We start from the raw sequence: 21,929 nt of genomic DNA, 5'->3' as shown, positions 1-21,929 counted from the left end.
AGCCACTTCAAAATGCAAGTTGCTGCCACTGATACTACGCAAAAGTTAAGCAGTCCAAAAAGTTTACACACACAGGCAGAGAGAAAGAGAGAGAGAAAGAGAGTGAGAGTGAGAGAGAGGCTATTCTGGCTATTCGAGCAAGAGTTCCACTCAAATGAAAATGCTCTTCAAATATTTATGAAAACCCATTTTGAGCAGCAACAAGAAATGAAAGACATGCATCATATAAAATGCAACAGTCTGTAATTGCTGGACGCACTGTGGCTCACGCTGGTTCCAGTTCCGCGCTAACCTTCTTTTCAGTTTGTTTATTTAACATCAAATTTAACATAAAATATATTTAAAGCTCCGCAGCTCACATTTGAAATATGTTCAATTGAACTAGTTCACGTCTGTGGTGAAGCAAATCCAGAGGCTTATGGGCTACAATAACTGAACTAGTTACTAGTTACTTTGTAAAACAGCTATAGTTTCGGCTCAATAGAACTAGTTCACTAATTCGAACAGCTACTTTAGTCTGCTTATGTAGTGGTATAACAAGTAATATGCTGAGCATGCACTAGTTCCTTGTTTTCAAATGTTCATTTCTACTAGTTCGCAAGGAAAAGCGAACTCATAAGTAAATAGGTGACAGATTCAGAAAGTTGGTTTGAAGGAATGCAGGTTTTTTTGGGAATCACACTGTTCCAGTGAACAAGTTCCAAAAGTCAATCTACAAGATATTTATATTCACTATTAGTTAATCAATTTTCGTAATATTTATGAACTGGTTCATTTCTATGCGCTATGGTTCATTTGAGTCTAGTTCCGATGTAAACAGTGATTGATCTTTCAATCGTGAACTAGTTCCTAATTCTAATTGGGAACAAAGTTTTTTATGCAATATGCTCAAAATTGATTAAAAATTATATTCTCTCTTTTGAACTTAGTTACCAAGTTCGTTTCTATGCTCAATGGTTCATTTGAGTCTAGTTCCGACGATGAGCGATAAAACGATAAGTTTTAATCTGATTGAGCTATTAGCTCTGCTATCGCACAGCCCTTGCTCCCCCTGCCTAGGTCCGCCTGGCGTTGCACCAGCGTCGAGGCTGTGTGCACCATTGCCAGTTGGTGTAAATGTCCAAAGTTTGATTATGCTGCCTCAAAGTAAAGTGAACAAAAAAGAAGCCCCAAAAACTCAAGCTCAACTGTTAAAAGTTTCTTTCATAGAATATCATTTGTTTTATTGCCAAAAAGTGAGCGAGCGAGCGAGGGAACTTTGCAAATTGCCAGCACACGTGCACACATTGCCGCCCCCCGGCCTCTACACTAGGCGCTTGGCACATTTAAGGACATTATCCAGTTGGTATTTTTTTGTAGTTTCTTTCTTTCTTTTTTTTTTTTTTTTTTTTTGCTTTGTATGCAGCACAGTGGAAATTTTCGTATAAATCAATAAAGTTATTCAGCACTCGACTGACACTTGCGACACTTTATGGCGACAATCATTATGGCAGCCCCACATCTCACATTCCATACCGCATGCCCCCTTGCTGCTTCCGGCTGCCCTCCCCCTTTATTGTGGGCTCTGTCTGAACACTTGGGCAGGTCATTAAACGCATAATCGATACTAATGAAGCATCGGATTTACTAGCTGTTGGCAATTATTGTGAGAGTGCAGTATCCTACAATAGACCGTCCTACCCCAAGTGCCCCACCCCCACTCACTTAAGCTAAGCTCGTTCTCATCTCACCAGCCCCAGCTCCAGCTCCAGCCCCAGCTCCAGCTCCATCTCCATTTCCGTTTCTTGCATCCGCTTCATGACATAATAAATTGCCCCTCGGCATTCTAAATATCTGCTCTCATCAATAGCTCCCCAAAGGGGGGGTGGGCGCAGGGTGCGTCCATAAACGTTTTATGTGCTATTTTTTTTTTTACACTCTCTTAACTCCAAGCTATTTTCGTTGAGCTGCAACTTGCTTAATGAGCCTGGCAACATTTTGCCAGCGCTCTAAAGTGTTCTGTTCACTGGAACTAGTTCCAGTTACACATTGAGAAGGTATTTAATAGAATGCGTATATAGCTGAAGAAACAACACGTAAACCTATTTGAATACAGCTCTATTTCAGCTTAACTAAGCTACCCAACTGAAGAAAGCTCTAGGGTATCGTAGTTACATTCATTTCTTTCTATATAATTATTCAACCTCTCTTTTTTCTTGAGCTCGAATTAAATTTGTCAAGGAGGAGGAACCTCAACTATTTCTAGTGTACTTGGAGTATTAGTTTATCTATCTGGCAACGCTGGCACACATGCAACACTTCTATAGCATACCTAACTCAACTCCCTCTAGGGCTAACCCATTGCTATTGATTCTATATATAATGAAACAGAATCATTTTCTATCATTTTAAATTCTGGACTTCAGCTTGAAGTCAATCACAGTCAAATGACTACTCTATCTGGCAACGCTGGCACACAGCTATGGAGACTAACTCACATTATTTTGCCGAGTTTGAACTTTAGTTGTATTAGGTCTCTGGGCGTCTTATTATGTAAGCCTTGACATCAATTTGTTGCCATCATCAGAGGCTTTAATTAACAGTCTGGCAGCGCTGTCACGCAGTTTAGGTTTATTTATACAGGCTTTATGACCAAAACCAATCTCTCGACTTTTCCTTTTGGCAACTATCATCAGGCTTGACTCAGGCCGCGACTCGAGCAGCTCAAGTACAGTCAACCGGCGGCTGTCTGGCAACGCTGGCTTACAGCTATTTTATGCATTGCAGCAAATTTGTTTTGGCTGGCGCCATTTATCAGCCGCAAAGGCAAATGCAAGCAGAAGCAGCGCCAGAGAAATTGCAATTCAATTGAGTGGAATAAACTGGCGACTTGCGACGAGTTACGAGCAGCTCACCGATTTCTTTGCCAAAGTTGAATTTATGATACGGCGGGGTTAGAACTCGCTGTGTATGTGTGTGTTGCCTAGCAATAAAATAAATACGATTTAATCAGATTGCAATTGCAATTGCAATCGCTTGCGATTTCAATTCTCGCTTCATAACACATTGCGAATTATAAGTACCGTAAGATGACACTTCGACACGCCCATCATTTGGCGTTGCATGTGGGCGGGGCAGGAAAGAGGCGGCTACGTTCCGAAGTGTCGCATAAAATAAACATTTTCTAAATTGACACTTGCGATTCAAAGCCAAACACTCAATTGCAGTTGAGTTGGCAGAGTTGCCACACTTTCAAAATTGTTGCCAGCTGCAGCGCCAAGTGAGCATGATCGACTAGCTGTTACCCTCTGCTCAGCACAAAGCCAAAGCATTTGTTTACAATTGATTTTCAATCTTAAACATAAATTGACTTTAGCTGATATCGATATAATATTATCGAAAGACATGGTCGTATATCTGTATGTGTTTAAATCAACCTATATATATATTAGTCGCCAGTCTTTCTGGGTCAAGATTATTAACGTAAAGCCAAATCTGTTTTCAAAATACTTCTAGTATATATGTATAAGAAAACAATACATAGAATCAATAACTATCGATACTTATCGATAACCCTAAAAGTGCATATTCTCTTAGAGTAAAACGCCCTAGAGTCTGCCTTGTTTATGCCTATCGATTAATTCTAAAATATGTTATCGAACTTAGATGCGTTGCATATGCCCACTTTGCAGACGCTTACAGGGTATAACAAGGACAGCGACACCATCATCAACGACAACAACAATAACAGCAACAGCAATGAGGACAACGCTTGCTGTGGTGCTGCATTTGCTGTTATCAACTAAAATTCCAAGCATCGACGCACACACACACGCACACACCTACTCACACACACACACACACTGAGAGAGACCGTCGTTCGCACACACCCATTCGATTTGAGCGTTAACTGCATGCAGACAGCCTGCGTTTTGCTGTCTCTGCTGCTGTCTGCTGTCTGCTCTTCGCCTGCAAATGCTCCTATCGCACACACTCACACACACACACACACACACACACAGACATTCGCACACTAGTCACATACCATTCGGTATCGGGCAGCACTCAAACTCTGCATTTAACCAACTCCATCGACATTTATAAACTGCACACAAAACACTGTCCACTCACAGCTGGGCCGAGTGTGTGCGGTTCGTTCGATTGGGTGTTGGCCTGTACAGGCCACACAAAATGTCAATTCATCGACCAATGCCGCAAACATAATTGCTATTAATTTTAGCTCAATAGATTTGCAGATTTTCAATTGAAGTCGGTGCGATTCATTAGATTCCAATTGCCAAAGTTAAATAATTGTAAAGCTAACAGCTGTTTAACATTACAGCTCACTGTTAATGGGGCAAATATTATGTTATTGACAGATAGCATATTGTATTGGTAAAGATCGGCAAGGAGCTTGCTGATGGAATAATTTTGCATGTGAGCTAAAATCTTTAAAAAGTATTCTGAAATTTCAGAAAGTGTTGGAAAAGTAAACAAATTTTATTTCTAGTGCTGTAAAAGGAATTGAAGAGATTTTGTAGTTCTATTTGTGAAACTTCCCTCTAACTGATGAAATAACTTATTCTCAGCGATTCTCTGTGATGGAAACATGAGATAATATCAAGTATATTACAAATTGAAATGGTTGCTCAACTTCCAGTGCTGGAAAACTTTCTATAGTGCTTTGTTTCAAGTATTGTTAAATATTCAATAAAAATTGAGCTCAAATTTAACCAAAGATGACAATTTTGTGGGTGGATAGAAAATCCAGATGATGATGATGATGATAATGATGATGATGACAAAATTGTGAGTCCGGCGCAGGCGATAATGAAGCCATGCGAAGAGCAGCACGAGCAGCAGTTGCAGCTGCAGCTGCAGCGCTGGAGACGAAGCAGCAGCAGTGGCAGTGGCAGGAGCCGAGGCAGACATTGCCATGGCCACAATGATGGGCACAGCACACGACCAAATGTTCGCATGTCCGCGTGTCCGCATGTCCTGGCCGGAGCTGGAGTCGGAGTCGGAGCCGGGTACGGGTCCGTGCGAATCCTAAAGGTCCTGTCTGCCATTGCCCTATGTCCAGCAGCCTTAGAGTCGCCGGCTACGGAGTATGTCTCATTTTTTTCTGAATTGAGAACGCACTAGAAGCGGGGCATATTAGTTGGATGGATGTTGTGAGCGATATATATCGAAAGCTGGAGCAAATTTTCAAAAACATTTTAGTCTGAATCCACTCTAAGACTAGAGCTAGAGATAGTCCACTGAGCTGTCCAGATAAATGACAAAAAGGGCTGCCAATGCCTTATACAGGGTATCTCTGGGTCGAGTACTTCGAGCTAGACTCCTTTTTTAAGTTGTTGTTGGACGAGCTCTGTAAAGTTTTATTTTTTGTTATGTAGTTATCGTGACACACAGGGACAGAGCGAGAGGGAGTGTGAGAGAGTGAGACTGAGTGAGAAAGAGCGAGAGGGCGATGCTTAGACGAGCGAGAGTGTAAAGCGAAATTCCTAAATGAACGATATAAATTGTTGGCAGCCACAAATAATGAAAACACTTTGCGGTCATTTAGCGCTATTTGAAGCACACACACACACACGCATGCTGTTGACAGCTTTATCTGTGTGTGTGCGTCGTCTGTGGGTGACATTTTTTCTTGCCCTCAGACGACCCGCTCAAAGTCTATTGCAATTTGAAAATGACATACGAAGTCCATTAAGCGCACTAGATGCAACAACAACAACAGCAGAAACAACTATAACTGGGCGTGGCAATCACTTCTAATCCCGCCTGATGAGCATTAGCCCCGTTACATCGTTTCGCCACAGTTCGCAGAGCAAAGCGAGCCTCAGTCCCAGAGCTGCGTTTTGTGGCTCGTGACACGGGCAGAACTTTTGATTGACCGATTGATGCAGCAAACTAACTGATGCGACTGACAAACAAAGAGAGAGAGAGAGAGAGAGAGAGAGTAGCTGTCAAACAAACAACCGATTAAATAGTTGACATGGTAATTGATTGATTAATCAATCAGTTGATTAACGTGCGAACATAGCTTACTGCTCTCAAATGACAAATGCCCTGATTGACTGATTAAATATTTGACAGCTTGATTGACTGAAAGACTGTTAGATTGATTGAATTACTTGATTAAGTGAATTACTGATTGTCCTGATAATATTGACCGACTAACAAATGTCTAGAAGACATTGACTGACTGACTGCACTAGCTGTCCGCTTGTTGGAATGGCTGAATGACTGACTGATCAATGAATGATAATCATTGGTTGACACAATTCCTAGCTCACATGGACTGACTGCTTGGTTGATGAATTGACTGATTTTCCCAATAGGAAAAGTGGCTAAATATATAATTTACTGATGGATTGGTAACCTGATTGATTGATTGATTGATTGTGATGTATTAATCTTTATAATTATTTCTTTATTTAATTGATGATTGACTAATTGATTAACTGATATATTGAGATATATTCCTATTTCTTTATTGATTGATCCACCCCCTGATTGATTGACAGCTGGACCAACTGAATAATTGATTGAACGACTAATTAACATTGACCGGTAGATAGATTAATTAATTGATCGACTAACTTATCGATAAAATATTTAAATAGCATTGACTAACAGAGTGATTGACTGCTTGACTGATTGATGGACTTATTCAACGTTCCATCTTTTACACATATCTCCCCAGTTTACCTTAAATTTCAACAAGCGTCCATCTCTAAATCACTCAGCACCAAAAATTATCTTCATCAACACACCCACGCCCACGCCCACACCCACACAGTCACCCGCCCACACACCCATTTGGAATTCCGTTCACATTTGAGACGTTTGTGTTCCACTGGTAATGAACATTGACAACTTTGAAATGCAGACACAATTGAATCTTAATTTTCCATCACACCACGCCAAAGTCGTTGAACAAAGGGCGCAGCTTGGCGAGGCGGGGCAGATGGCTGCCCAGATAGATGACCAAGTCCAGCTGGGCAGCCGATTGGAGTCCATGAATCAATCGCAAAGACAATAAACATTTATTTATGAAGCAGCTTCACGTCACAGCGCTTCCACTTGTGCGAGGGGTATATCAACTGGATTGGGACTGGACTTACGTCTTTGCGTCCTTGAATTTATTGTGATACTGAAAATCAATTCGATGCGACTGTTAAATTTGACTTAAATTTAATGCCTTTTCTAAAAGCGAAAATTCAATTTTCGAAAGTTATTGTCAGCTCAAAATTGACAGGCACATTGACAATGAGTTTGGCATGCAGATAATTTGCACACTTCTTGGAGAATCTTAAGTATTCAAAAGGATTTTCAATTTGTTCTTCAAGTTGACAAACACTTTGACATGCAGTTAAATTTGCATCTTTAAAAATTTTCAAATTTTATACAGGGTAACTAATAGTCGTGCATATGTTTCTCTCATCTAATGCAGCTCTATTAATTAGTTTTTTCATTTCGCAATGAAACTCAAAAGTCGAGTTGGTTTCCCAAGAAAACTAATAGATATTTCTAAGTTTGACTATTGCACGACTATAAGATACCCCGCCAGGCATTTGTATTGGCATTGCTCTGGCTACATCTTAAGGTACAGCTGTTCAGCATCATCGATACTTTTTGACTTTTCTTGTGTTATCGCATGTTATCGATACATTACATGACAGTTCAGTTCTACTTGCTAACCGTCATCCAATATGCTCGCTTTCTAAGTATATCAATTGTCTACAGGGTATTGCGCACTCAAGCCCAGCATTTGGGCCATATATTTTTCGTCCAGCTACACACACATGCATACATATAAGGCTTATAATTTTTACGTTAGCTCTGTGATTCATTTTGATTTATATGCCTTGACTGTGCTGACTTTATGAGCTACTCCTGCTGCTGCTGCTGTTGCTCTTGTTGTTGCTCTTGTTGTTGTTGTTGCTTATACCCTATATCATAATTGTATTTGTCTGTCTGTCTGCCTGTTTGTCCGTTTGTTTGCTCTATTGTCTTTCGCTTTTGGTTGAGGCTTGGCAGCCTCTTCATCATGTCCAGCAACACGCAAAATAATCATAAATTTTCCCGAAAATTTCAGTCAAACAATGGCCGCCAGGTGGCGCCACAGGCATAATTGGCAGACAAAGGCTGGAGGCCAAGTCGCTATGCGAGTGCACTAATGAAACTTAGGAATTTAGATATGTATAAAATGGGAGAATATATATACATACATAGTATGTATGGATACATTTATATTTAGCATATTATATTTAGCATTTTTTAATAAGAAGATTCTCATTAAAGACTTGTAGCTTATGTTAACTACCTTATCTAAAACTCATTCTGGCTATGATAACATTTTCCACATCTTATCTAGATTTAGCACACCTCAGAGCATTTGATATTCGTCTGGATACCTGCTTAGCTCACTTTGCTCTGTTGTAATCCTTGTTGCTGGCGCTTGCCTCTCATCATTGTCTGCCTTGTCGCATTTTACGCCTCGGCGAGGATGCGTGACACAAACAGCAGACGGCTGCTGCTACGTTCCCACTCTCTCGCCCCCCCTTCTCAATCTCCTTTACCCTCTCGCTTGCTCTTTCTCCTTCTGGCGTTGACAAATAGGCAGTTAGTGCGTCGCAATCTCCGGCTTACATTCATAATGCATTAATTTTTGGCCAGGGCAAAGCGCATGCAAGCGCCAGCCTCAAGTGCAGATCCTTTCGCAGCGATTTCCAATGCCCCCTACTCTCGCACTCCCTCTCTCCCTCTCTCTCTCTCTTTTTTTCCATTAAATTACACGCAGTCGGAGTCGCAGTTGGACAAGACGTTTGCTGATGCTGCCATAATTGCATTGAGTGTGTGGGAGGGGGAGAGGGGGCGGAGGCTAGGAGCTGTTTTGAGTAGTAGAAGTAGCAGATCGGGAGCTGGTGGGGGACAACAGCAAAGTGCTAAAGTGGTAAATATGTCAGCGGCAGTAAGACGATAAATTCTCGTTAAGTAGACGCGCACACGCAGCCTAGAGCTAGCTGGTTGGGGAGCGCGGGGCAGCTGAGGGGGCATTGCGGTTGGATAAGGCAATCGGTTGGCCTAATCTGCTGCGCTTGAATGATGATGTGCCACGCCCATGTACAGCCCTTAATTACAGCGTGTGGCGTGAAGAAAGAGGCGGATGTACGGGGGCGTCTGGGTGTGTGAAGGTTTGACTAGGAATTGGGCATTGGTAGAAAACACGTGCGCACATGTGCAACTTCCGTTAAAAATCTATTGCTAACTTTCAACAATGCCAGGCCGCGGGTGGACGAGGCGAAGGGTGTTGGTTAGAAGACAGGCGAAGACACGTAGGTGCGTGTGAGTGTGTGTGTAAGTGAGTTAGAGCTTCCTGCAGCTGTCGTAGCAACTTCCGGCTGTTGCAGCGTCAACGCCCGACGTCTGCAACGTCTGCTAAAACACTTATTTGGCTTAAGGCTAAAAACTCAAAGCCAAAAATAGCAGCAACAACAACAGCGACAGCAATAATAACGGGCAGCGGCAGCCATTTTTGATACACCATCATATTAATACACTTGTAAAACGGTAAAATGCGCAGCAAATGGCCGCCCGCAGCTATAAACGACATGCGACGATCCTGATTGGTGGAGAAAATACAATGGTCCAAGCACAGATCAACTAAATGGCAGCCAGCCAATCGAAAACGAATGAAAGCCATGCAAAAGCTAACAGTTATGCAACTGCTGATCTGAAAGAAATGGCAGTGAACTGGAGTTTTGCATGTTAGAGCAGCACAAACAGATTAATTCATATATTCTTTGCAGAGTCCAGTGCTACCAATACAGCTAGTTTATAGCCATAAGTAAATAACGATGAGCTCAATTGATGCAGTTGCACTATTGCGGTACGAACCTTGTGCGATCCTCGCTAGTGCCACCCAATTCAGTAAGAGTATTTATGCTACATACTTTTTTGAGAAGTGTGGGACTATGGAGCTGGCGGTTGCCGTGTATCTGGCTGGCTTCGTGCCGTGGCTGCATTTGGTTTGCCTTTGCTGCTGCTGCTGCTGCCACCGCTGCTGCTTCAATATTTTTTTTACGTGCATGTGTAATCAACAGACAGATAGTAAGTAAGTATTTATAAGTATGTACGTAAGTAATACGCATACAGATACGTGAGTTTGAGTGTATGAGTGTGCGAGTGTGTGCTTAAAAAATTGCACAAAGTTTAAGCCAGCGCTGCTATAAGTATGTGTGTATGTGTGTGTGTGTGTGTGTGTGTGTGTGTGTGTGTGTGTGTGTGTCAGTCTCGGCGCTGTTTAACTCAGTCATAGAACTGTTGCTGAAGTCACGTAATTCAAATAACTAAAGTTGGCGTAAATATGCCAAGCATACAACAGCAGCGAACTCACACACACCCAAACACACACGAACACACACACATACAAAGGGTGACTAACGCCCTTTCTGCCAAACACAATTGCATAGCTGTTGGTTCCCACTGCTCCAGTTGTTGTTGCTGCTGCTGTCAGCGCTGATGGAGAGTGCAGGAGTGAGCGGGAGGGAGGTATAGAGCTTAGTGTGCTGTTGGCTTGCTTTAAGCGTGTTAATTTTGTAATTTGTATTAAGCGCTCGTTTTAATTGGCCAATCAGTGACGAGCATAAAGCACTGTAAATGCGCTCAAGCAGCAGCAACGGTAAATCGCAAACGGCTTAAGCACGCCACCAATTAGCTGCTAGGGCAATTAATGTTCTTCAGCATTCAACTGCACTGTGCACACAAATACACACACACTCACAGCGCACAAAAGATGGCCGGCCACATACTTAAGTCTGTCTCACTCACTCACTCCCACGCACATCCGCAAAGCTATGTAAACATGTGCTTAAGCAAACTAACATAACTGTCAGCTCTTTCCCTTTCTGCTTTTTATTTATAGAATTGACTGCATTCGTTTGATTTAATACAATTTGCACTTGTCAAACGTTTTAGTTGTTTGCGCAATCGCTTTCGCTCTTTGACTACTACTCCATGTTGTTGCTGTTCTTGTCGCACTTTGACATATGCCCAGCTGTCATCACCTTACGGCGCAACGTTGCCACACTCTGCAGTCACTTAACATGCTTGACACATTGACAGTTGCTTCTGTTCTCCTTGTTGTTGTTGTTGTTGCTGTTGCTGTTGCTTGCTGTTGCCGATTATGATCTTTACGGCAGCTGCAACTGACTTCCGCTGCCTGCCCCCACTCTCCATCAGCATTTGCCTTTATCATGACGTGTATTGATTTTGATTTATGTATTTGTGCATGTTAACTGATATTTATCATGTCAACAGCATTTAATTAATTAGTTAAAAGCGTTTGCTAATTCGCCAATATACACGCGGCCCCACCCACCAGCCAAGCCACCCACTCCCTATGAGAGCTTAGCGGCAGCTTAACAGTTTCATAGCCACTTTAGCCAGCTTATAGCCATTTCTAGCTATTTTAAAAGTCAAATGGCTGGAAGCACTTATGCAAATAGCTTTTTGTCGCCAAATCGAGCTATGTTAACACTTAAATCTCTTTTGTTACTGAGTCGTTGAAACTTCAAATTGTACAGCTATTTCTCGAATACTTTTACTAACTTGTGTGTGATTATCTCATATATAATTTTTAATTATATATACATACACACTTTTATAGAAGATAAATGTAATCTGTAATCACAGATTATATTTATCATTTATCTAATTATGAAATCATATTTAGCTATTAAATAGCTAAATTAAACTTTTTAATTGTGGCAGCACTTGCAGCATTTCTGCCGCCCAGGGTTATATAATCTAATGCATTACCGCCCACTTGAAGGCATGGCACGATGCGCTACGCGTACTAATGACTTATCTGGCAACGCTGGAGGAAATGATTTTAAAGCTAACTGAGCACAGTTTGGCGGGCACTTAAGCTGCCGTTGCCGCTGCTGTCGCTGGCAGCGCTCTTGATGGCTGCCGCAGACGCCATTTTGTAATTAGCCGCATTACAAGCAGCACTTGCTGAGATTTTAGCGGCTACTTTATATGTTAATGAGTTTTCTTGCCTTTGTCTTATCGCCGCTTCAGTTGGACATGAGCCTTGCGCGTGCAATTGAATTTTTACAGCAGCTTAAGCTGCAGCAGCCCCTCTTCTCTCTCGCTCTCACTTGAGAGGCGCCATCTTTGCTTTAAGTTGCATAATATGCAATATGAAAGCAAGCGGCCGCATTTTTATTTTGTTTTTCTTTTTTTCGGTTTTTATTTTGGCAAAGTTCAAATTGCATTTGGGCAAAAACGTAAAAGCAAAAAAATAACACAGCAATGTAAAGGAAAATGAAAAAACCCATTGACAGACAGGCACAGTTGCCGAGGAGAAAGCGCTCAGGAGAGCAGGAAGGGGTCAAAGCAAACAACAAGCACAAACAGAAGCTCGCATGTGTGCGCTCTCCGTCTCTATCTCTCTCTCGCTCTCATACTCTGCGTGTTTCTTTCTGTGCATATGCATTTGTATACGTATATGTGGCTCTGTGTGTATGTTCGAGCAACATTTTCTTATCTAAACAATATTTGGCGGGCCAACGACAACAACGTTTTTCTCTAGCTGATTGAACAAAGTTTGTTGCCACTCATTGTCGTTGTAGTTTTCGATGTTGTTGTTGGTGCAGTTGTTATTGTTTGCCTTTCGACTAGCGCAAAAATTGTTTCTGATAAAGCTCAGCGGCCAGCAGGAAGGATGCCAGCCTGCTTCTTTTTTATTATTACATTTGTGTACATGTGTGTGTGCCTGTGCACTTTCTGTTGCCGTCCAATGCTGTAAGCGACATCTGCCGGCATAAATAAGCACTAAAATGTTTATAATGCTGTCTAAAAACGATTTTGCGCATGTGACATGAACACACACACATACGCACACACATACGCACACACACAGGCACATGCACTTACATATCGAATGTCTTGCAAACGCAAACGGCTTACACTTTGAGCAGCACTGCAGTTGACAGTTATATGCAGACAGCGAAGCGAAATAGTCAAATTTTTTCATATTTCCATTTAATCTAAATAAGAGAAACGCCAAATTTGATTTTTGTCAACAAAACTTTAATATTTACTTATTTTGTACCTTTTAATGTCTAACCCACAGTTTTAAAGCTAAACTCCGTTTTGTTACAGTTTTAGTAGCACTGCAATTTGCGGCAACAAACGCATTAGTCAAGACAGCTGCGCTAACATGCACGCGAGCGACAGAGATAGCAACAACAAAACACAAAACTCATTTGCTGGCAGCGGCGTACTCAGTGTGAAAGAGAGAGGGAGAGAGAGTAGTAAAAATGCCTGCACTCAATTTAATTTAATTATATATTTACTAAAAACTATTTGTTTATAGGTTTTGTTTCTTTGTTTGTTTGCTTTAAAATAATTTTCATTCTTAACATTGTTTTTGCGGATGTTTTTGTTTTGTTTTGTTTGGTTTATTTCCCACAGCATTTGAAAATATTTAATTAAAATATAAAATATATATATTGTTTTTTATTTTTAACGCAAAATGTTGGCTGTTAAACCGCACTAGAAATTTATAAGTTATGAATTATAAACTTAAAGCTGTTTTGTTTTTATAAAAATTAAATATTTTTACTTTTTTTTTTCAAAATATTTTGACTTTTTTAAACAAAAAACATTTTTGTTTTCATATATTTTTGTTCAACTGGGAAAATTTGCTTCTTCTTCTTCTGCTTTGCTTTTGTTAAATGCAGCTTTTGAGCTAAAAATTATAATTGGCATTGGAATTCTACGTATGTGTGTGCTTGTGCAAATGGGGCGTGGCAGCTCAGAGAATAGCATTCATACATAATGTATCTTACAACAAAAAGCATTGCTTGTTTACCGTTTTGTTTTTGATTTTTTTCTCTTGTTTTATTATAATTAATATATATATATACGTTATTATTATCGTGTAGAGACTAATACCAAATACAGCTGATTGTGTGTATTTTACATTTTACATTTAACAACGCCTGCGCCCCTAGCATTTTCTTTTGCTTTTGTTTTTGCTTTTGCTTTTGCTTTTGCTAACTTCATTCATTTGAATTTACTTGCTGATTCGCTTGCGCTTATTGCCTTGCCGGCTTGTTGTAGTTGTTGTTGTTCTTGCATGTTGCATGTTGGTTGTTGTGGCGTTTCTTTGCTTTGGAATTTTGTTACGTTTGCAATTTCATTTGAATGTCAAATTATCAAAACTCATTACAGGAATTAAAACAAATTGAACAAATCGATATATATATACATACATATATATATATATATATATATCCGGACAATTATACATATACATATATATATATAAACAAATATACAAATAAATATATAAATATATATATATAAGTGTACTTATATATATATATGTACATGTATATGCTATGCTTGCTGCAGTTGTATGTGTGTGTGTGGGTGCGTGTAAGTGTGTGTGGGTGTGTGTAATGAACGACTACAATTACGATTTTGTTTAGATTTCCATATCTGCCTTTTATGTTGTCTCAGTTGTCTGTTGCTCAATTTCTGTTCTCTAATATGTTGCTGATGCTATTGCTGTTCTAGATGTGTATGTGTATGTGTATGTGTGTGTTTTTCTGTTTTCTTCTGTTCCATTGTTGCTTAACCAATCATCAGTCCACAGCCGAGCTTAAAGTTATTCTTCACATGATTCATACGTCCACTGAGCGCAAACGAAAATGGCAAAGGCTGCAGACGTTTCTCTAGAACGCCCGAAATGTGCCAATTTGAATCAATTGAGCCTGCAAACATAAGAGAATATATATGTATTATACATGCATTATAGAATTAGATATTGTCTCTCATCTCATCCCTACAAAGTCGGCTTATCAGTATTCATCATTCTGCCTTATCTATATAAGTAGCAGCATCCATTAGCTTATCGTACTACTTACATGGTATTTAGATCTGTCTAATAGTCAGTTAATTAATTGCTATCTACATTACTTTAGCCCATAAAGTCCATAAACTAGGAGGTTAATAGATGTTACAGCTTCTACCCTAAGTCACTTAAATATAGCTCTCAATCTATAGACCTATCTGTCTCTAAATAGTGTCCAAAAAGCGTAATCATCAAAAGGTCAGTCATTTGATCGATCAATGAAACAGCCAACATTCAGTCAATCAGCTGATGAGTTACGTTAGTCAATCAGGTTATCAGTTAGCCAGCAATACATCAGCAAAAACTATAATAAATTACTCAGTCAATCAGTCAATCAAATGTATCTCAACAATTTGGCCAGCCGTCAATCAGTCGATGAGTTGAACAATCACTTATAATTCAGTCAGTCTCTCAATCAGTCTAAACGTAGCCAAGCAACTAGTTAACTAATCACTTGATCGTTAACTACTAAAACTAGTCATTCAATCGGTCAATCAAAGTCTTATAACGGTATAGTCTTCCATAGTTAGGCAATTGGACAAACCTCTGAACACCAAATCTGCCTTGGGCAGATCAATTTGATAGGCTATGGTCGCAACAGACTCCTGCATGCGGAGACTTGTTTCCACCTCGACGCCAATCTGCAGCTGCTCGCTGGCCTTCTGATAGTAGCACAAGTGAAGGCCACTGGGGCCCAGGGTGCCAGACCAAATCGAATCTCCGTTGGAGTAGCGGCCCAATGCCGAAACAATCGCTATCTGACGGCCAGGTACATTGGGTCCATATTGATAGGCCACCTCGGCGCCAAGGGCCATGCGCTGGGTGACCGATTGTAGATATTGGCCAACAACGACACCCGAATTGGTGAATATGCTAGGATTGCCGAGTGTTATGGAGGCGGTAAAGTCATTGCCCCTATAATCTGTGCTCAGCTGTGTGGCCATCATCTTCGACTCTTGGATCTGTAAGCAGAAAATGTCTGAGACATGAAATTGGTATGTTTAGGACATTTCACTTACCTGCGAGGCGAACTTGCAGCGCAAACGCGATGAGAACTGATGTATGACATTTGCGTTCAGATTGCCGGACGGATCGATGTCGCCGAGCAGCACGGGGAATGCCTCGGTGGGGCTGTATTGCTTGGTGCCCACATAGGTGGCCCCAAAGCGATAGCCACTCGGAACTGTGGTGCTCATGTTGATCGTGTGCGATACCTGAAAGTGATTGCTCAGACCCTTGTTCAGCATGATCTTGGCGCCCTCGAAGGTGATGGCCTGGACATCTGCAATGCAAGTGGGGATAAGGAAAGGTTACAGCCAAAAGTTGCTTTAAATGCAATTCCCACAGTCATATTGATCGGCACACACATGTACATATATACTTAAATATATATACACATATGTACTTGCACTGATAATACATAATCAGCACTCATACGCACACAAACGCATGCACGCACACGCACACACACATGGACGTTCGACCGACCCCCCCTTTCACATGCTTGTAGGTTATGTCATCAGTGAAACAAAATTCTGTTCGATTTTTTGCACCAATTGTTGAATGACATTTGCCTACCTTTGCATTTTTTATGCAACTCCTCCACGGTGCCGGGATTCTCCAGCTGATTGTCCTTGCCAAACGCATCGCTCACTTCGCTGGCAACCGAGGGCGCTGATTGCTCTGTGGATGAAATAGCCGCTGGTTCCGGCAAACCCAAACTGGCTGCCACACTGTTGCTGCGCGCCGTTGCTGCATCGACGCCGGATGAGGCCGCAAGCACGTTACCCATTTTGTATGTTGTCAGTTAAGCTGTTTTTCTGTGTGTGTGTATTATTTTTATATTTTTATTTTTTTTGTGTGTGGCCGTCGAAATTAAAAGTGGCACGCGCTAATCTGGAGTATCTGTGTGTTAGACACACTACAAAAAAAAAGACTGTTTTTTGACAGCAAATTCGATAGTCATGTGTGTATCGATATATAAACTGGCATCGATTCGAGCCCTAAACAAGCTCACGACACTCACAGGCATCGTTGTTCAGCTTAAAACTATAAATTGATTAAAAGCAGCATATCTAAAGGTGCATATGAAATAAGTCCAATTTTTATTTATCAAATATTGATTAATATGTCAAAATCAGTATGTACTGATTTATGTAAATATCGTTGGAGTTGTGGCCATGCAGAAAGTACTCGATGTTCTGATTTTAACAGCTGAGCTGCCACTCGCTGCAGCTGGACAGTTCTACAGTGCTGCCAGATCGCGAACATATGAGCGGTATCTTTTTGAATTCTTGTGGGATAAAGGAATAAAATTGCAAAATTCACTTTTAATCAATAAAAACGTTTATATTTTCAATTTCAATTTGTATAAGTTAATTAGTAGAGCACAAAACTCTGCTACGTATAAAGCTGAAAAAGTTCTTAGTTTCGTTATCAATCAGAGAGGAGTTTTGTGGGCGACAATTGGCTTTTTTTCTTTCTTATTTTTGTTTAGTTTTGGTTTTGAGGATGAAAGACAATAAACATAATTTTCCTTAAACCATGATTTATCTAATTGGCCGAATTGACAATATAAATTATACGAATTAACTTAAAAACATAACTAAAAAGTAGCTGCAACGCATATATAGTGTATACATGCATACATACATATATATTGATACATATTATATATATTCGTGTACAATAGTGTACAATGTTTGCAATTTCTTATTTCGACTACTCTTTAATTTTTTTCTTTTCATTTTTGGTGCGCTATTAAAAACGAGTTAACAAAAATGTTATAGACCGCCATATGTGAACAAAGATCAGCATAATGCGCGTTCCATTCAAAAATCAAATTTAAATTTAAATTAAAAACAAAAAAAAGTGTATATATAGTCTATATATATATATATATAAATATATACGTATATGAGTAGAAACTCTAAACAAAAACAAAACAAATGAAGAGTTTTAGTTGAATCAACAGCAAGACGATTTCTCTGGCTCGGCCACAACCAGATTGAAATCCAAACTGTTTGGCCGCGCAAAGCCGGATTTGATGCCATCCCAGCCATCTTCGGCCTTGTATTCGCCGGATCGTATGCGGGCATAGACCTCCTGTGTGACCATGCGAAATGCCTCCTCGACATTGGCGCCAGTGCGCGCCGAAGTCTCTACGAAATGCAATCCGTGCTGTTTGGCAAACGTTTGCGCCTCCTCGGTGGTTACCTCACGGTGTCCTCCCGCATTCACCAGATCCAGCTTGCAACCTACGAGCGCAAAGACGGGACGATGCGGTTCGATGTGGCGCTGCGCCTCCATCATCCAGAGCGGTATGTGCTCGAAGCTGGCGTGATTCGATATATCGTACACGAGTAGCACACCAACTGAGTTGCGGTAATAGGATTTGGTTATGGAACGGAAGCGCTCCTGCCCAGCCGTGTCCCACAGCTGCAGTTTGATCTGTGTGCCGTCCTTCATCTCGATGAGGCGTGCAAAGAAGTCAACGCCCACTGTGGGATCCGAAAGCTGCGTAAAAGAAATATAAAACAAAAGATTAACTCGGGCTTCAAGTATGAATAAAATAAGACAAAAATAATGCGCACAGTCCAAGGTTGCCACACTTTTGTGCTTTTTTCCTTTTTTTGCATGCATTATCAGTTACTCACACTCACACACAGACACACTATATAGACAGCGGCTGCGACAAAGCATCTTAGCCTGTGTCTTTATTACATATATACATACATATACATATGTATATACATATATATTACTAAATGAGCCATATAATTATGTAATTATCATTGTTGCACTCTCACTTGACACACATATTAAGAGTACAATCAAGTCATTTACCTCGGCGAATTTTCCATCTGTAAAGAATTTTAAGAGTGAACTTTTGCCCACTGTGCTGTCGCCGATGAGAATTAAACGGAATTGATAATCAAAGATTGGCTCCACCATTGTGTTGCTCCACACCCCACTCCGCTACAATAGTTTTGGGTGTTACAGTTATTTGTTGCTGTTGTTGTACGCTTTTGTCCCTCTCGTTTGTTGATATTTTGCGTCTTAAACTCAAATTCACTTCACGTCCTTTTTTAGCTAGAGACGCTGTTTCTAAACACACCCACAATAGCAGCCGAAAATTTACTGATATTTTCTCTGCAATTCGAACGAACAATATTCTTTAAATAAACAACAATTATATTGTTTATTGAATTTAAGTAACTCAGCTGCTGAGTTTTGTTTGTTTTTTTTTTTTTCTAACGCACATCAATCGTATGTGTATGTGTGTGCGTGGGCTGGTTTCAGGGCTGGCAAAGGAGTACAATGCGCCCGCAAGTACTCACAAGCAAAGTGGCAGCGCCAAAGAAAATTCAAATCTATCATCGATTTAAGCTGAGCCTTCAGGTATTCAAGATCTTGTTATATGAAGATATGTAAAATGTAGAATGTAGACGCAAATATTTAAACCTACAACAGCTGCAGCTGCTTTTGAAAAGTTAAAATCAAATATTAACGAAGTTTCAATCTATCGATATACATTCAGTTGTTTCAGCTACCATCACTAGCTGTCACATTTGACAATAGTACGTTTTATTTCGGCTTTATTTTTATATTGTTTTTACTTTGGCATTACACAAATGTACAATAACAGACGGGTACCAATATCAAGCAAAATTTGCGCCAATACAATTAACACAGAACGCGAAACGGCGCACGAAAACTAGGAGCAGCTGTTAGCTGTCAACTGTTCCATACACCCGATCAACGTGTGCGCCTAAGGTTATCGAACAAACCAAGATATATATATATAAACATATATATATATACATATAGATGTTAAAATTTGTGCTGCACGACGCCGTTGGCTATGTGCGCAGTAATGTGCGTGAATTCAGTCTTAACGCGCTGCGGCTGCTTCCCCAATTGCCACAGTTAAGCCCCTACGATGTAAGTATCGATCTGCGGAGCTATCGATCAATCAATCAATCAATTCTAACTGTTGTTGCCGTTGCGCCCCCAGGTAAACATTACCCTGAAAGAGAACGAGTTTGTGTACAACTTCCCGGTGGAGGGCATCATACGCAGCTATGAAACAAATCAGCTCGGCTCCAATTCCCCCTGCGAGGATTCGCGCACCGAGGCCAGTCTCTTGCATCGGAACGGCTTCATCTGCGGCATCTTCGATGGGCATGCGGGCGCTGCCTGCGGCCAGGTTGTGTCGAAGCGACTCTTGCGCTACATTTCGGCTGCGACGCTGCCGCGCCAAGTGCTGCGCGAGCAGATGAAGCAGGAATGCACCAGTCAATCCTTTCTCAAGTGTCACAACGACAAAGTGGATTTTGTGAGTGAGATTCGGCCCCTGTATGAGCAGAGCTTTCAGCGCTATATTAAGCGGCTAAGTGGGGAGCCGTCGCGGGATGTGGCCAGCGAGCTGGAGCAGGCGTTTATCCAGCTGGACTCCGATTTGTCCGAGGAGGCGCTAGGCAGCAACGATGCGCGCACAATGGGCGTGGCGCTGTCGGGTGAGTTGCAGACAGACATGGGAAGAAATGCGAGGAGCAGCTGACATTCTCTCTGGTTTACGTTGCAGGTGCCGTCGCCTGCCTGGTGCATCTGGAAGGGTTGCAACTGCACGTGGCCAGCACTGGGGACTGCGGCGCTGTGCTGGGCGTGCTCGACCCAGAGACGAATCAATGGCACCCCAAGAAGCTCAACATCGAGCACAACGTGGAGAACATGACGGAGGTGAGCCGCATTCTCGGCGAGCATCCGCAGGAGGAGCGCGAAACGGTGATACGCAATGGACGGCTGCTCAGCCAGCTGGCGCCGTTGCGCGCTTTCGGCGACTTTCGCTACAAATGGCCATTGGAGACGCTACACAAGAAGGTGGTGCCCATGTTCGGCGAACAGGTGCTGCCGCCCAACTACTATACGCCACCGTACCTGACCGCCCGGCCCGATGTGCAACAGCACGAGCTGTGCTCGAACGACAAGTTTCTAGTCATTGCCAGCGATGGCCTCTGGGACTTCTTGACGCCCAGCGAAGTAGTCAGCCTTGTGGGCGAGCACATCAACTCGAAGAAGATACTGGAGCCGATGCGACTGCCGCCGGGCGATGTCAAGCTGCAGCAGATCTCCGAGCAATTGGCGGAGCGAAAGTAAGGAAATTATATATGCATTTCATTTATATGAACTTCTCTAATTGGAGCATCTCTTTGTGCACTCCAGAGCGGGTCTAACACGCAAACCCATTGATCAGAATGCTGCGACGCACTTGATACGCCATGCGCTGGGCGCCACAGATTATGGTATTGAGCACTCGAAGATCTCGTATTATCTGTCGTTGCCACAGGATGTGGTGCGTCTGTATCGGGACGACATAACCATCACCGTCATCTTCTTCAACTCGGAGCACATTGCCAGGCTGAAGGGCGAGTCGCTACCAACGCCATCTCCACCGACCACCACCACGCAGGCGCCTGCGGCGTGAGCGAATTAGCCAGTTGAAAGCTAAAGAACTCCATCTACAACTAGTTGCAATCCTATCCTAATGAGTCTATGCCCCCTACGAATATTGTTCTCGTCTATATATTTCGATGGCCAGCAGTCATTGATCTTGTAGCCCCTTAAATTTCTAGTTTAAGCTTCGTTTATTTCGCCAACATATATTTTTCGATTCTCTCGCCCAAATCTAAATAAATTGTTGTTGTTGTCGTTAATCGCGCCAATGTGCCAGGACCTTGGCCAAATGCCAATAAAATTTGCAAAGCTAATAACCCTTAAGTTTGCTATGAAAACTGTTTTCTAGTTAGTTCAAATACATATATTATTTAAATAAATTGTACGGCATAAGTGAAATATTTTCAACTGTAATTATGTTGTGAGAGTTGAAAGTAGAAATAGATGATGGGACTAAAAGGCAATTAACTGGCCAAAGCTAGCTGAGGGCCTTAGCAATACTATACCTTATAGTATACCAATATCCCATTCATGTAGATCGTGAATATATATA

The 21,929-nt window shown here is 41.5% G+C and overlaps 3 protein-coding genes across 4 annotated transcripts; 1 reads left to right on the top strand and 2 right to left on the bottom strand.

Annotated features, from left to right (window-relative positions):
- Positions 1-13,329: 13,329 nt before the first annotated feature.
- Positions 13,330-16,886, bottom strand: Tom40 (Translocase of outer membrane 40). Its single transcript, XM_018015152.2, has 4 exons — positions 16,499-16,886; positions 15,940-16,202; positions 15,465-15,882; positions 13,330-14,780 (listed from the first exon to the last, which is right to left on the bottom strand). The coding sequence occupies exons 1-4, from the start codon at positions 16,710-16,712 to the stop codon at positions 14,641-14,643; spliced, it is 1,035 nt and encodes a 344-aa protein (XP_017870641.1). The 5' UTR covers positions 16,713-16,886; the 3' UTR covers positions 13,330-14,640.
- A 362-nt stretch (positions 16,887-17,248) lies between these two features.
- Positions 17,249-19,240, bottom strand: Rab39 (RAS oncogene family member Rab39). 2 transcript variants are annotated; one of them, XM_018015154.2, is made up of 2 exons: positions 18,767-19,240; positions 17,249-18,436 (listed from the first exon to the last, which is right to left on the bottom strand). In XM_018015154.2, the coding sequence occupies exons 1-2, from the start codon at positions 18,872-18,874 to the stop codon at positions 17,888-17,890; spliced, it is 657 nt and encodes a 218-aa protein (XP_017870643.1). In that variant the 5' UTR covers positions 18,875-19,240; the 3' UTR covers positions 17,249-17,887. The 2 variants fall into 2 exon arrangements, with proteins under 2 accessions (XP_017870643.1, XP_089331784.1); XM_089475658.1 differs by lacking the exon at positions 18,767-19,240 and adding an exon at positions 18,514-18,643.
- A 208-nt stretch (positions 19,241-19,448) lies between these two features.
- On the top strand, positions 19,449-21,700 carry Pdp (pyruvate dehydrogenase [acetyl-transferring]-phosphatase 1-like protein, mitochondrial). Its single transcript, XM_018015145.2, has 4 exons — positions 19,449-19,864; positions 19,938-20,439; positions 20,508-21,075; positions 21,146-21,700. Exons 1-4 carry the CDS (start codon positions 19,751-19,753, stop codon positions 21,405-21,407), a joined length of 1,446 nt encoding a protein of 481 aa, XP_017870634.1. The 5' UTR covers positions 19,449-19,750; the 3' UTR covers positions 21,408-21,700.
- The last annotated feature ends 229 nt before the right edge of the window (positions 21,701-21,929 follow it).

The sequence above is a fragment of the Drosophila arizonae genome, chromosome X (assembly GCF_054131065.1).
Source record: "Drosophila arizonae isolate 15081-1271.41 chromosome X, UAZ_ARI_1.0, whole genome shotgun sequence".
Classification (NCBI taxonomy): domain Eukaryota; kingdom Metazoa; phylum Arthropoda; class Insecta; order Diptera; family Drosophilidae; genus Drosophila; species Drosophila arizonae.
This window is presented reverse-complemented; position numbering and strand designations above follow the sequence as displayed.